Genomic DNA, 12,980 nt, shown 5'->3' with positions numbered 1-12,980 from the left:
CTACCTGCTGCAAGCTGACCGTCAGCCTTTAATTCGATCATTTTAAATATCTAAAAGTTTGACCCTCTCTGTCTTTCGAACTTCCTATCCTGATCTTATCCTTGTGGATGTCCACACTGACAGGAGCTCAGAAAGGATTTGACCTCCCAGAAAGCCAAACTCAAGTGTATCATGGACGGCGTGCAGAGCCGGTATGCTGAGATACCAGCTGGTATCAGCAGACGGTTACAAGAATTTCAGCTGACTCTACAAAAAGAAGAGGAGAAGGTAATTGCAAAAATAAATACATCCCTAATGTCTCATGAACCATCAACCAGTTAAAGCCTCTTATATTTTTCTAAATGTGTGTGTGTGGTCAATCTACAGCTCATGGACAAGAGCAACCCGGTTCGGAAGCTAGCGAGTCAAGTGGCAGAGTTGGGTTCTGGCCTGGAAAAAGTGAAAGTGTTACTGGAGCAAAGGAGTCCAACAGTCAATGAAGCTCAAAATTTGCTCAAGGTGTGAGTTAATGTTTGATTGTGTGTCTGTGTGTGAATTATCCATAAACCTGCTGATATGCAGGAGTTGTACATTTATACTTGTTTCAATATTCTTATTGAATGTCTTGCACGTTTGTTTTAATCTGAATTTATTATCATTTTAAATCTCTTCACCAATGGCTCAAATGTACCAATTGTTTTTTTAAAAAAAAAGAAAAAAAGATCACTTTTGAGTGATCGATTTGTTCAGAGCTGATGACAGTCCATGATTACTGTATTGTCGCTTCAATAGCCCTGCATATTTTACATTTGTTGTTCTCCAGCATGTGTGGGATGAGCTGGATGCATGGCACAGCCGCTTGATGCTGCTGGAAAGCGAGGTGCAAGATCTTGCAGAGGAGCATCCTAATCAAGCCCACCTCCTGATGGACCAACTCACCCAACCTCTGCAGCTTTACCAAAACGCAGCGCAGATGACCGAGCAACGCACCGCCTTCCTCAGCAAGGTCGGGCGTGCTATGTTATGCATTTACAATCTATTGAATGCAGGACAGTGGCAATAAGAGGTCATGAAACAGGAACAATTGGTTGACTTATGTGTCTTGAAAATTGTCAGATCCCTGCCTGTCTTCAGGAGTTTGAAGACATTCTGCATGGCGCCACCTGCTGGTTAGAAGAGGCCCAGTCATGGCTCAGTGCTCCATGCTCCTTCCCAACAGCCAAAGGCCTCCAGAATCATGCAAACTCCCTGCAGGTCAGTGATACTAAGTGACTAGCAACACACAAAATACTCCTGATACCGTATTGTGTGTACTAAAATAATCTGTTTTGTACTGTGCATTAGTTTGAATGGAACATGTGTTTTCAATGATACAGCAGTCCATTGTGACACTTTCATACATTGATTTAATTGATGTATGTATTTAAAGGGTAATTGTTGAACCTGGACCCTATTTTCCCATGTTTCTGTTTCTAAGTAACTAATGGGGACAACAATTATAGACATAGCCATATTTAGGGAAATCCGACATTAATCTACGCTTTCTGTAATGAAACACAACAAACTCTGGCAGAACTGACAGTCCTACCTGTAACCTGTATCTGTTCAGTCGCCCAATTAGATGTGATTCAATATTGACGACAGTATCCACAAACATTTTCACATGTTTCATAATAATGATGAATTTAATTCTAAATCCTGGGCTACAGCTGGTCCTGGACGACTCCAAGAGGATCAGACACGCCCTGCAGGACTTCAGGCCAGTCCTGGATGAGATCTCTGCTGTGTGTGACATCAGCAGCCACGAGGAGAGGGTGGACCAGAATAACCAACAAGTCCAGAAAATGCAACACAAGATCCTCGAGCCACTGGAGCAGCTCCTGCAGGCTGTTGGGGTAAGAATTTTTAAAGAAAGGAATTTCAGTGGTTGTCCTATGAGTAAACTGCTGGAATGTTTAATTTTTTTCTACATATTGGTTCCACGGTTCTAACAAGATTTTGGGAAAATGTGCTCCTGTAGTGTGACCACATTTTGAGATTCAGGGCTAATAAAACATATATCTGCAGACTTGGGCTTGCAAACATGATCAAGAAGGGCAGTTATATTCAGCTGGATGGAGCTTTTTTTTTCCTATCTTTAATCAAGAAGGTTCTTTTTCAAATTGAGAGCACGACTTGTTGATTTAATGTTCAGATTGTGTGATGCTTTTCCTCAAAACCCTGTCCTTGCACTTAGCCTCTGAACCAAGCTTCTGTGTGTGCTTGGATTTGTTGTGCTTCTGCTCAGACTGTATGCTTGCGAGCAGACATATTGTCACTTGTACAGATTTTCTGTGCTCTGTCTGCTCTCAGATGCTTTTGAGCAGTAACCATAGACTGTGACCTCACTGCAGGTGTGCTCGCACCAGGACAGCAAGCCTGATGGGGGTTCATCCGCAGCCGATACTTTATTATATTGATGGCTTTCCCACTTTTGTGATGGAAAGTTCTTTTGTATACTAGCGTGCCGCCCTTAATTTTTTCTTTTACTATAATAGCTACACCGGCCACCTGTTGGCGCGCCAGAAGGGAATGAACAGTGGTGCCTTGTTTGTGCACAAAAACAATCTTAAGAGCAGAACAGATATCCAAAGCGGACTCTCAGGAGCACACACATAGAGTCTATGAGCACACCAGGTCTGAGGAGAAGACAAGAAATCTGGAATATATAGTGCAAGAAGAGAGTTTGAGCAGTAATCTGAGTGCATGCAGGGACTATTTGAGAGTGAGGTGCGTGATATCAGACAGAATTGTCAACTCGTGCAGTGGCCGTTTTCAAAGGTCTGGACCCAGGTAAAGTTTGGAGGGAAAGCCTTACAGAATCTGAAGTGAAAATGAATGAGTCATGCTCTCAAACTGAAGAACTCACTATCATACATAGAGATGGGGAGAAAGCTCCGTATGTGAAACAGTCTGGATTCTTTCAGGTTGTGGAGGCAATAGAAGCAGAGCTGAAGACCATGGAGAAGAACGTCCCGAAGATCAGAGCAATTTTATCCTCCATGGACAACTCGCACATAACTCTGATGGAGCATCTTCACAATCGACAGGTGATTCGTTGCATGCATTTATCTTATTTGTAATACTTATAGTACTACTGATTGTGAATTATATGAATAGCACCACACACATAGAAAATGGTAACAAGGTGCAAAGAACTCTGTCTTAAATAAGCATCTTTATGTAAATTGTAGAAAGGTTGTGCATTAATTGTTTAGAGATTCGTCTAATAAATTTAGATCTAGGAACGTCTGATTAAGGAAGAAAAGATAGAGCTCGTTATTATCCATAACATGACAACCGACAACTTCCCTCCCAATATATTCGTAAAAAAGAAGTACCATAATTGACAGTGATCAAACATGAAAATTGACACGACTGATTTTACAAATGAACATCTTCCTTTACTCGTTATGCCGAGCCTTACTCAGCCTGTAAAAACAATTAAAAAAAATATGAACTATCATTTTTGACCAGCTATTACGGGTCAGGATTTTTGGATTCTGCTGCACACAATGATTTGCCATGAATGCAATATAAAACATGTCTTGTTTTACTCGCAAATATAAATAATATTATTGGTTACATTTATATAGTTGGATTGAACTACAGAAATCTAGCACAGACATAAAGTACAATGTCACTTAACATTTCTTCTGTTCTTATAAAGTATAAATATAACAGTATTTTACCCTCCTTTCAGCATCAACGTGACATCAAACACAAATGCTGTCTTAACCAGTTCTTTCTGTTTCTACTTGAAGGTGATCCTGGCCAACATGCAGTCAATGCGGAGGTCATTGGAGGAGATGGAGAGATGCAGAGGAGAGCTTCGCCTCCCACAGGGAGCAAAGGAGAGCCTGCTGGTCTTCTCCAAAACTAGACTGCTTCTGCAGCCGCTCGAGGAGCTGGAACAACTCACCCATCAACAAGCAGTTCTACTGGAGGTACTGCAGGAAGTCTGAAGGCCACTGCACATACGCACACTCATTGATTTGATCTGTTACTGGTTGACTGAGATAAAAAGTATTTCAAAAATTCTAACAATGACAGTATTCATTTTTCTAGGACAACTTTACAATGAACTGTGACACAATCGAGGATGTTTGTTGTTGTCAACACGGAACTAAAGACAAAAATGTGTATCTTTATGTCATGCCTCTTAACAAAGCAAACTCAAGGTCGTCCTGTATCTTTGTTAGTGGAACCGGTGTGCTGATCTTGTGGTTTCCCATTAACATTTGTCACTTGTCATATTCTCTCTCTGTTTCTCTTGTCTCTTTCACTAACATAGAACAAGATTAGGGAGGAGAAAGAAACATATCAGGATCTTGGGGTCACCGCGGTCTTTGGTAGTCCTGAAGAAGTAGATCAGCTCCACAGATGCTTCGTCCAGGTAATACAAACATCACAATCATAATGAGGTAGAATAAATCTTCATCACCAGGTAAAACTATAACACCAGTGTGACACTCTTTTGTAGTGGCCTTTGAAGTCAACCATTAAAAACATGTCTTTTTAAATTATTTTATGCTGAAATTGATTGAAGCTGCCTGGTTGAGTCCTGACACCTCAGAATATGCAACGTCCATTCTAAGGCTCAAATAAAATCCCTTATTAGTTTGTTTTTTGGGGAATAATTGGGGAATTATGCCATTAATATTTCTTACTGTAATGCAGTACAATTACTTTATACAAAATATTTCCATGTTGGGACTTTGTTAGGTCTCACATATAATATGAAAATAGATGTTAAATACAGCAACAGTGAGTGGATGACTGCAACTGGAGTCTTGCTAGTCTGCATCCTGAAAAGGAAAACTTCTTCCCCACATTACATTTAGGAAAAATTATATTTAGATAATTAGGGAGGAGAAATCATTGGAAAGAATCTATTGGTCCATTTCGTTATCAATAATACTTTTTAATCATCTCATTCACCCTCATCACTAAAAGCAGGAGGCTTTTGAGGTGTCTAATTCAGAGGAAGAGGAGGATGATGAAAACAAGAGTTGTCACTCGTCGTCCTCTGACACACTAACAAGCAGTATTCCAGAGGTAAACCTAAAATATAACTAAAGCCCAGGAGTGCATGTTTCTGGCTTTCATTTCAAAATGTCTCACTCGACAGTGTAAAAACTAACTTTATCAAATCACAAGATTTGATTTCTTGGACCCTGTTTTCTGTCATATTTCCCTTTTTTATTTGGGTTTTGACTCAGTTACTAATATCCAGCTTTAATTCTGCCTTTCCTGTGGTGTTGGGGATGTTTGCAGATTTGTGCATGTTTATTTATTGGAAGCTCTTTCAGGCCGGCTGTCCTGTTACCTGATGAATGAACTCTTATGCTGTCAGAAGCAGCTGCTGGAAATATGTTGCTCCTCAGAAACCTGTCCCTTCACACACACACACACACACACACACACATACACACACACACACACCACAAATGGCATGTATGTCTGTGTGCGCATGGATACCATTTGCATTTGTTTATTGATACGCTTCCTGTGTTAGGACCCAGAGGAAACACTCAGCACCTCAGATGTGCAAAATGAGGGCATTGCAGACATTAGGCTACTGTCAGAAGTTACGGTAAATATTTTTTTTCATTTCAGAGGCTGGACTTGTTTGATGAGCACTTTGGTCATTTTTCACAATTGTTTTAAAATCCTTTGATTTGTCATTGCTGTGTTTAAAAAAAATCCTTTGCTATTATCTCAATAACTAAACACTTATTCAGATAATGTTATATGTCAGTAACAATGATGTAGGCTGGTCATTTTCAGTCGAGTCTTCATCAAGTTTCATTGTCCTTCAGGCACTGGAGAGTCTGGCTGGTCTGTTTTCCTCTGAAGTGAAGACGAGCTCTGAAAGAGCTCAAACCACCGGGCTTTTATCTGAGAATCCGAGGCTTCATACAACCGAGTCTGAATCAGAACATGTTGAAACTGGATTAATAGCAATGGATTCCATCGTTGGAGAAACGTTGAGTCACGAAACTGAAGAAAAAACGGATGAAGACAAGTTTACTGCTGGCGCTGCCAAACTGGACTTGCATGGATCAACAAAACATAAAACTCTGGTCCTCGACTCTGATGCAAAGTCCCTCCAGGCAGCAGCTGCAGAGGAAGACACCAGACTGATTCCTGCAAGACCTAAAACTCCATTTACTGCCATAAGAGGATCAGATGGGTCTATAGAGGAAGCAGACAAACATCTGTCTTTGTTTACAGCTCCACATCAAGATCCAGTAAGAAAAGAGACAAATTTCAAACCTGTCAGTGACATCCATGTGTAGTGAAGAGTCAAGACTGATTATAACCCTGAATATGAATTATGTCTTATGGGATGTTTCCTAAAAGTGACATTCAAAAAATACACAATAGAATTTGTCTGTTTTCATTATCTCTTGACTCCCTTCAATGTCCAGGATATTCTTTATGTGTTGAAGGAGCGGAGGAGAGAGGTCAGCACCAGTCATCGTGGTTTGCTGGAAGACTCTCATCAAGCCCAGGAGTCGTCTGAGGAGCCCATCAGGTAAGACGAGTGTCAGTCATTGGAATTGATGTTTTACGACTCGCATAGCGGAGCACAGAGTCATGCTTACCGTGTGTTCCCTCAGCTTGGCTGGACAGGTGGAAGTTGACGAGGAACAGATAAGGTGGAGTCGACTTCATATCCAGATCTCCCAAAAACTGACCACCTTGAAAAAAGTGAAGACAGAGCATCAAATCTGCCCTGGGGACGAAGGGACCCATGTAAAGGTGGGAGGATATACATTTTGGGATGGTATTCCTATGAGGAGACGTGATGCGGATGAGATGGGACCATAATAGATAGAATTTCTAATTTCAAAGAAGTGGATGCAAAGACACTGACTTTGTCATCTTTATCCTCAGCAACAGTGGGCGCCACATTTGTACTCTACTTCCTCATCCTTTACTGTAGTAAAGGATGAGGAAGAGAAGGTTTTGTCTTCTGTGAGACACTTAAGGCTTAAGGCTTAACATCGTCAACAAATATAGATTGAAGCAGATTATTTCATTAAATAAAAAACATTCAATGGAAAAGATTCCATCTATCTTTTTTTAATACATTTACGAGTCGGATTCAGTCCACCACTGGAATTGTATTCTACAAATTATATAATATTTACTATACTTTAAGGTAATGTAGCCTAATCGTTATGAATGAAGCATTGAATCTTTAAACAACAGCCCTTAAAATGAAGGTCTCACTTGGTTTTAACTCCTTACATTCTGTCCAGGTATTCTCTCCTTGCATCTTTTTTTTCTTCCACTCCATTTGAAACTTAAACCAAAATGTTTTGTTTTTGTTTAGGACTCAGAAAGTGAGCTGATATCCACCGGGTCTGCTTCTGCTGTTCTGCAGCGGACACATGAGTGCATCGCCATGATGAGACAAATAGTACGTAGAATAGTAGATGTGGTGAAATCTCAGCAAACGTGCGTGTATCTCATCAAAATGACTTGTTAGAGATTCAGTCTTTTTAAAAATAAACCGTTTTTTTAATAAATTGTCCCACAAATGATCAGCTAACATGCTTCTAAGTGGCTTAACAAGGTAATCCAAAGGATTTAATTCAAAGAAACTGCAAATATATAGAGGTATTAGATGTATTTTGTTATAGCCATATTTAAAAGACCTGTTTTGTTGCATTGTTACAGTGTCTTGATAGTGATCACCATGCGTTTGAATGTTTCCCAGGTGAGCTCTCCAGGTGTGAATGAGGGGTTGTACGAGGCTACACGGAAGGTCCTCCTGTGCCTGGACGCTTTGACTGACCTCCTGTTAACTCCTGGTGATGACGACCCCCAGCTGAGGCTGCTGCAGCAGGAGGTGACCGACCATAATGCTCCTCACGCACACACACATAGTATAACCAACATAACTGCACATTCAGGCCTCTCTGTATTACGTAAATTCTGCCAAAAAATATACATGTTTCTCCCTCTCTGATTCTAAAAGCTCTGTTTTTGTCTTTTTCTGACTAAATCCCTGCGTAGTGTGTATCAACTGAGCTGGTGACTCTGTGTGAGTTGTTGAGAAAAGTGGAGTCAGGGACCAAACCTGCACTTTTGAGGGAAAACCCAGAAGCGCTCTGCTGTTTGACCTCCCTTCAGGATTGTTTACAAATGGTCAAGCTGGTCTCCACCTCATCCCACAACCAGGTCATTGAACATCTGGGACACACATACCAACATCAGGTTTGAAAACAGAGTTTGATACATTCTCACAGCAATAATAGCCTTTTAGCTGAAATGTGGCTTTGGAATACATTATTTTATATTCTTAATGGCTGCAACGTATTCAATTGTAATTGTCATAGACAATGCAATCATTGTTGTGCAGATAACTTTTCTTACATTGTCATATTTGTACTTTTATTTAGCAAATGATGGATACTTTTTCCAGCACTGAAACAACACAGTACCTTTTGTCACACAGGAGCGTGCCTCCAACCAGCTGTGTAATTTGGACGAGTTTGAACTGGGACTAAGTGAGATGTTCCCGAGCATTAAGGATGCTCCCAGTTTGGAGGTAACCAGTGCTTTGCAGGTTTTTGTGTGTGTGTTTATGCATGTTTGCCTTTGTACATGTGCACTGCTTTAACATACCCAGTGAATACCGATCTGAAATGCTCATAAAAACAATATTATATAACAAACCAGGTCTAATTGGTGAGCTATAACTGCTATGTTATAATTTCTGCTTTTAATTACACAAGAAAAAAGACAATTTAAATTAAAAAGCGTATTGACCTAATGTGGGTGGCATAATTAATTGCTAGTTTTCCTAAGAAGAAAAAAAATCGCGTAATACTCAGTAAAATGTGGCTTTATCTAGACCCATCACAGAAAAAAACACATTCTGCCAGCAATAATTACAAACTAATGTCAAAGTAGGAGAGATATAGGATTTGTTTTAAAAGTCAATAGTGTTTTCCTTCAACTTGTGCTTTTCTGTATCTCTCAGCAGTGTGTGCTAGGCCGACATCAAAGGGAGAGTCCAGGGGTAAAAGCCAAGCTCCAGCAAGCCTCCTGGTCCTTACTTCAGGGGATAACTCGCCTCTTGGAACTTGGTGAAGAATGCATAACAGAAGGCCAGATGAGCCGTGTTCACAACTGCAGCCAACTTCAAGCCGTTCTCTGCAGACACAAGGTATCTCACTGCGCTTTCAGCAAGTTCTTCAACAAGCAAGCAAAGGCTTGATTTAAACTAGGCACCTTCCCAAGAGTGTGTAGATGGTTTTCCAAGAGACACCCAGAACTAAAATGACTAATGATTAAAGTTCACACAACAATATTCAGACCTCAGTCAGTGCCTGTCTTCTCTGCCCTGTCTTTATTTTTTATCAGACCGACCGTGCAATTATTTCACTTCACTTCTGTCATAAATCTTTCTTGGTGATCCAGAAGCTCCTGCGGGTCCTCAGGTCTCAGTTGGCTTTTGTGCAGCATCTGTTCCAACGTGAGCCAAAAGCACTCGAGTGTCAAGAGGATGAGCGGGTACAGCTGGAAGTCAGAGCCAAAACTCTGCAGCAACAGGCTCTGGAACAGGAAGTGGCTTCTCAAAGGAGAATCCAGGTTTGTACTACACATTTGCTGAGGGCCATATGAATTCATACATACCAAATCTGGAATTTATTTCATGTAGAATACTTGGAAAAATTGTTGAAACCCTTGTACTTAATGTTTGTGCTCACAAATCAAATGTCAAAACGAATATGTGGGTTTATGGTTGGACCTGCTGTAGGAGTGGACCCGCTGGGAGGATAATTGTAGTCGACTTGGCGGGCTGTTGGATGATTTTGAAGCCTTCATCAGCAGCGGGGAACCAGAGGGAGACAACGAGAGGTTAGCACAGCACCGACAAGCTGCCTGCCAGGTAAACCCTGTCATACAAACATATAGAATTGTTTTGCTCTCTCAGACTTCTGTTACTGATTTCCAACATTTCCCTGCATGGCTCAAACAGCCTCTAGACAACACAAACTACTGTATATATGGTTAATATCATCGGAAGGTGATGGGAGCTCACTGAGGGCAAGAGAGAAAACTTTCTTCCAGCTGAGAGAAAACGATAGTTATACTTTTTTTTAAAGCCAACATGTTTTTGGTTCTTTTGTGTTGATGTGTCTCTTTTGAGATACATCAACACGAGAGGAACCTTATTTATTTAAATAAATATTTTTAAAAACATAATTAAGATGCAACTGATGAACTCCTTTTGTAGTTGTTGTTTTTTTTAACACTGATGTGTTAATACATCAACACAAAAGAACTCATTTTGAACATGTGTGGGAGAAAAGTTTCTGTACTTTTTTTAACTGTCCCTAAAAAAAATGTAACTCAACTCCAACAAAATTGAATCATTGGCCAGTTATTCACTTGAATAAAAAGAACCAAACATCAAATATTAACATGGCTAATAAACCGTTTTAGGATGATCAAGTGTGGATTCCTTCCTGCAAAAAATGAAAATAATTATTGTGTGTAGTACTTTTATAAGTAAGAGAAAGCTACGCTGATGGGTATTTGGGTCCTGGCTTCTCAGATGTGCCCAGTCATAAAATCAAGTCTTTATGACTTTTACATTTCTCGGTCACCTCTAGACAAAGACATGGACTTTGGTAAAGACAGTGGGGATAAGTTCTGACCAAAATCCAGCAACTGATATTGTATTCACAGTCAGATTGGACGGGACCAAGACATGTTTAGAGAGACAAAGAGCTGATGCCACAGCAGTGGCTGGAGTCAGAATCAAGGATATTGTGACATGGGTAATAGTTTAGTTGGTTTGTTTTCTCTGTGTTCATGTTTATTCTTCCCTCTGTCTTCTTTTCACCTTTTTGTCAACCTCTGCTGTCTTCACGTTATTTTACATTTCACAAACTTATGCTCTCGAGCAGCATTTCGTCCTCACCAGTCGGCCCATGCTGTTTCTTCAAACGTTAACTTGTTGGCTGGTCAAGAGAATCTGACAGAGTTTGATGTAAACTCAACATAAGCACCGTTGGTTCTCCGTTTCACCCAGCAAACACTGGTCCAGCTGGATGACAGCAGAGCTGCTTTAGGACTGCTCCTGGATCAGGGGAAGGTGCTGCAGACAGATCCAGAGTTTGCTGCCAGAGTTGGTCAAGCAGGAGGCGCTCTGGAGCTGCGATGGCTCAGTGCCTACAGACGGACAGAGCAGGAGAGTCGACGCTGCAGAGATATCCAGGACAGCCAGGACAGGTGGGACAGTCTCAAAATACCACCTTACAATTTATGTTAAAAGAAAAAAAAGATAGATTTTGGACATCTTTACAGTGAAGGACTTTATTAGCTATCAATGTCAATCAAGCAGTCTGAGCCGTTTGACGAGTTGTATTGTATGTAAAACCACGTCAGTTAGTTTATTCATGAATACTGTTTGGTTCAGGGTTTGCAATGTAAAAACGTAATGGATCTTGTATGTTGAAATAAGCAACATCAGCCATCTTTTTACAAGTCTAGTATGTATGACCTGGAAACCTGATATGATTTGTAATAACTGCATACATTGAGGTCCAGACCGAATTTGAATCTTAGTAATCTAAATCTCTTTAGTATATTATTGAGGGGCTTGATAGCATTTTGAGTCAAATTCTGCTGCAGTCCATTTGAAAAAAAGTAAATTTAAACTCAAATCCATTATAGTGTTATATATATATATATATATATATATATATATATATATATATATACATATATATATATATATACAGCTTCTTGAGAATGTTTTAAAAAAATCTAATTCTGAAGATATTATCTTGGATTTAGTAAAAGAACTTAAGTGGGACATTTGAAAAGTGTCTCCATTCTTCTAAAGCAGTATTGACCCGTTTCCAGGTCCGTAACTCACTCTTTGTGAAGGAGCAGTCATGTTCCACCCCACTGGATGAGCTTTTGGTTTTTCTCATCCTCCCCACAGATTCCAGACTGACTTTTCCTCGGTCAGGGAATGGCTGGTTGGTGCCAACAAAAAACAGAAGATGTGGTCAAACCTGGCCGACACTTCGGATCTGAACCAGGAGTGCATTTGCAACAATCTGATTGAGCTGCTGGTATTGCTGTTTTGACTACTCATCACGTGTCTAAAGAGAAGACAGAGAACAGGGGGAACATGTCAACATGGGGGAAAATAACACACCATTTTAAGTTTGGTTGTATAGTTTGGAGCCCCATAGAGTTATATGAATGCCAAAGAGCAGCAGAAATATAAACTGTTATATTCTAAATGACCACAACAAAGATCAATCCACCTCAGGATGCAGAGCTTGGTAAACTCAGCCAACCGTTTAAAATGCATAATTCCCAATTTTTTGGTGTTGTGTTCTCCTCCCTCAGGACTTCTACGTGGAGATTGAAGCCATGTCGGTCCAGAGGGCGTCGGCATCCAGGGAAGCCACTAAGCTGCTCCACCTGAGGGAAGCTGACTGTCCTGGGCTGAGAGCTCAGCTCACCCAGCAGGAGGGCAGCTGGACCCGCCTGACCTCTGACCTTTCCTCAGTACAAGACCGCCTGCAGCAGGTACACATTATCCAAAGAGTTGTCACGTGTGTTGCAGAAAAAAGAGGTTTCAAATATAAGGTAGTTGCACTGTGGTATATTTGTGGTATATTCATACACTACCTTATAGAAATGATGCAATGGTCAGGGTGACCTCCATACATTATTGCATCAAATGTTCTATACACAAACTATTTCTATCTTTATTAGAGTATTCTGGTCTACATTATATTTATGTGCTGTTGGTTTTCAAAAATAATTAGGCATTGAGAAATCTCCTCTAGTGAAGGGGAGTGTAAACCCTGTTGGAATCTGTTTTGGGGTGTTTAAGGACCGGGAGTTTGGGAGGACTTAGTGAGGATGAATGTAAAAAAAATGTCCTTCACCTCTTTGCTATTTATTAC

The 12,980-nt window shown here is 40.4% G+C and overlaps 1 protein-coding gene across 1 annotated transcript in view; it reads left to right on the top strand.

Annotated features, from left to right (window-relative positions):
• The window catches only part of syne2a (spectrin repeat containing, nuclear envelope 2a), a 77,911-nt gene that overhangs the window by 39,051 nt on the left and 25,880 nt on the right, over window positions 1-12,980 (top strand). The window contains exons 60-82 of the mRNA XM_068577147.1: window positions 124-267; window positions 367-498; window positions 803-985; window positions 1,096-1,233; window positions 1,689-1,874; window positions 2,946-3,068; window positions 3,783-3,965; window positions 4,313-4,414; window positions 4,975-5,076; window positions 5,537-5,614; window positions 5,841-6,272; window positions 6,474-6,559; window positions 6,645-6,786; window positions 7,364-7,450; window positions 7,751-7,882; window positions 8,050-8,250; window positions 8,492-8,584; window positions 9,020-9,205; window positions 9,460-9,630; window positions 9,800-9,931; window positions 11,081-11,280; window positions 11,999-12,131; window positions 12,415-12,597. Of these exons, the coding sequence (XP_068433248.1) occupies window positions 124-267; window positions 367-498; window positions 803-985; window positions 1,096-1,233; window positions 1,689-1,874; window positions 2,946-3,068; window positions 3,783-3,965; window positions 4,313-4,414; window positions 4,975-5,076; window positions 5,537-5,614; window positions 5,841-6,272; window positions 6,474-6,559; window positions 6,645-6,786; window positions 7,364-7,450; window positions 7,751-7,882; window positions 8,050-8,250; window positions 8,492-8,584; window positions 9,020-9,205; window positions 9,460-9,630; window positions 9,800-9,931; window positions 11,081-11,280; window positions 11,999-12,131; window positions 12,415-12,597 (3,549 nt within the window). The remainder of the gene's footprint in view (window positions 1-123; window positions 268-366; window positions 499-802; window positions 986-1,095; window positions 1,234-1,688; window positions 1,875-2,945; window positions 3,069-3,782; window positions 3,966-4,312; window positions 4,415-4,974; window positions 5,077-5,536; window positions 5,615-5,840; window positions 6,273-6,473; window positions 6,560-6,644; window positions 6,787-7,363; window positions 7,451-7,750; window positions 7,883-8,049; window positions 8,251-8,491; window positions 8,585-9,019; window positions 9,206-9,459; window positions 9,631-9,799; window positions 9,932-11,080; window positions 11,281-11,998; window positions 12,132-12,414; window positions 12,598-12,980) is intronic.

The sequence above is a fragment of the Clinocottus analis genome, unplaced genomic scaffold, assembly GCF_023055335.1.
Source record: "Clinocottus analis isolate CAN_PGR_092001 unplaced genomic scaffold, fCliAna1.0.p SCAF_15, whole genome shotgun sequence".
Classification (NCBI taxonomy): domain Eukaryota; kingdom Metazoa; phylum Chordata; class Actinopteri; order Perciformes; family Cottidae; genus Clinocottus; species Clinocottus analis.
This window is presented reverse-complemented; position numbering and strand designations above follow the sequence as displayed.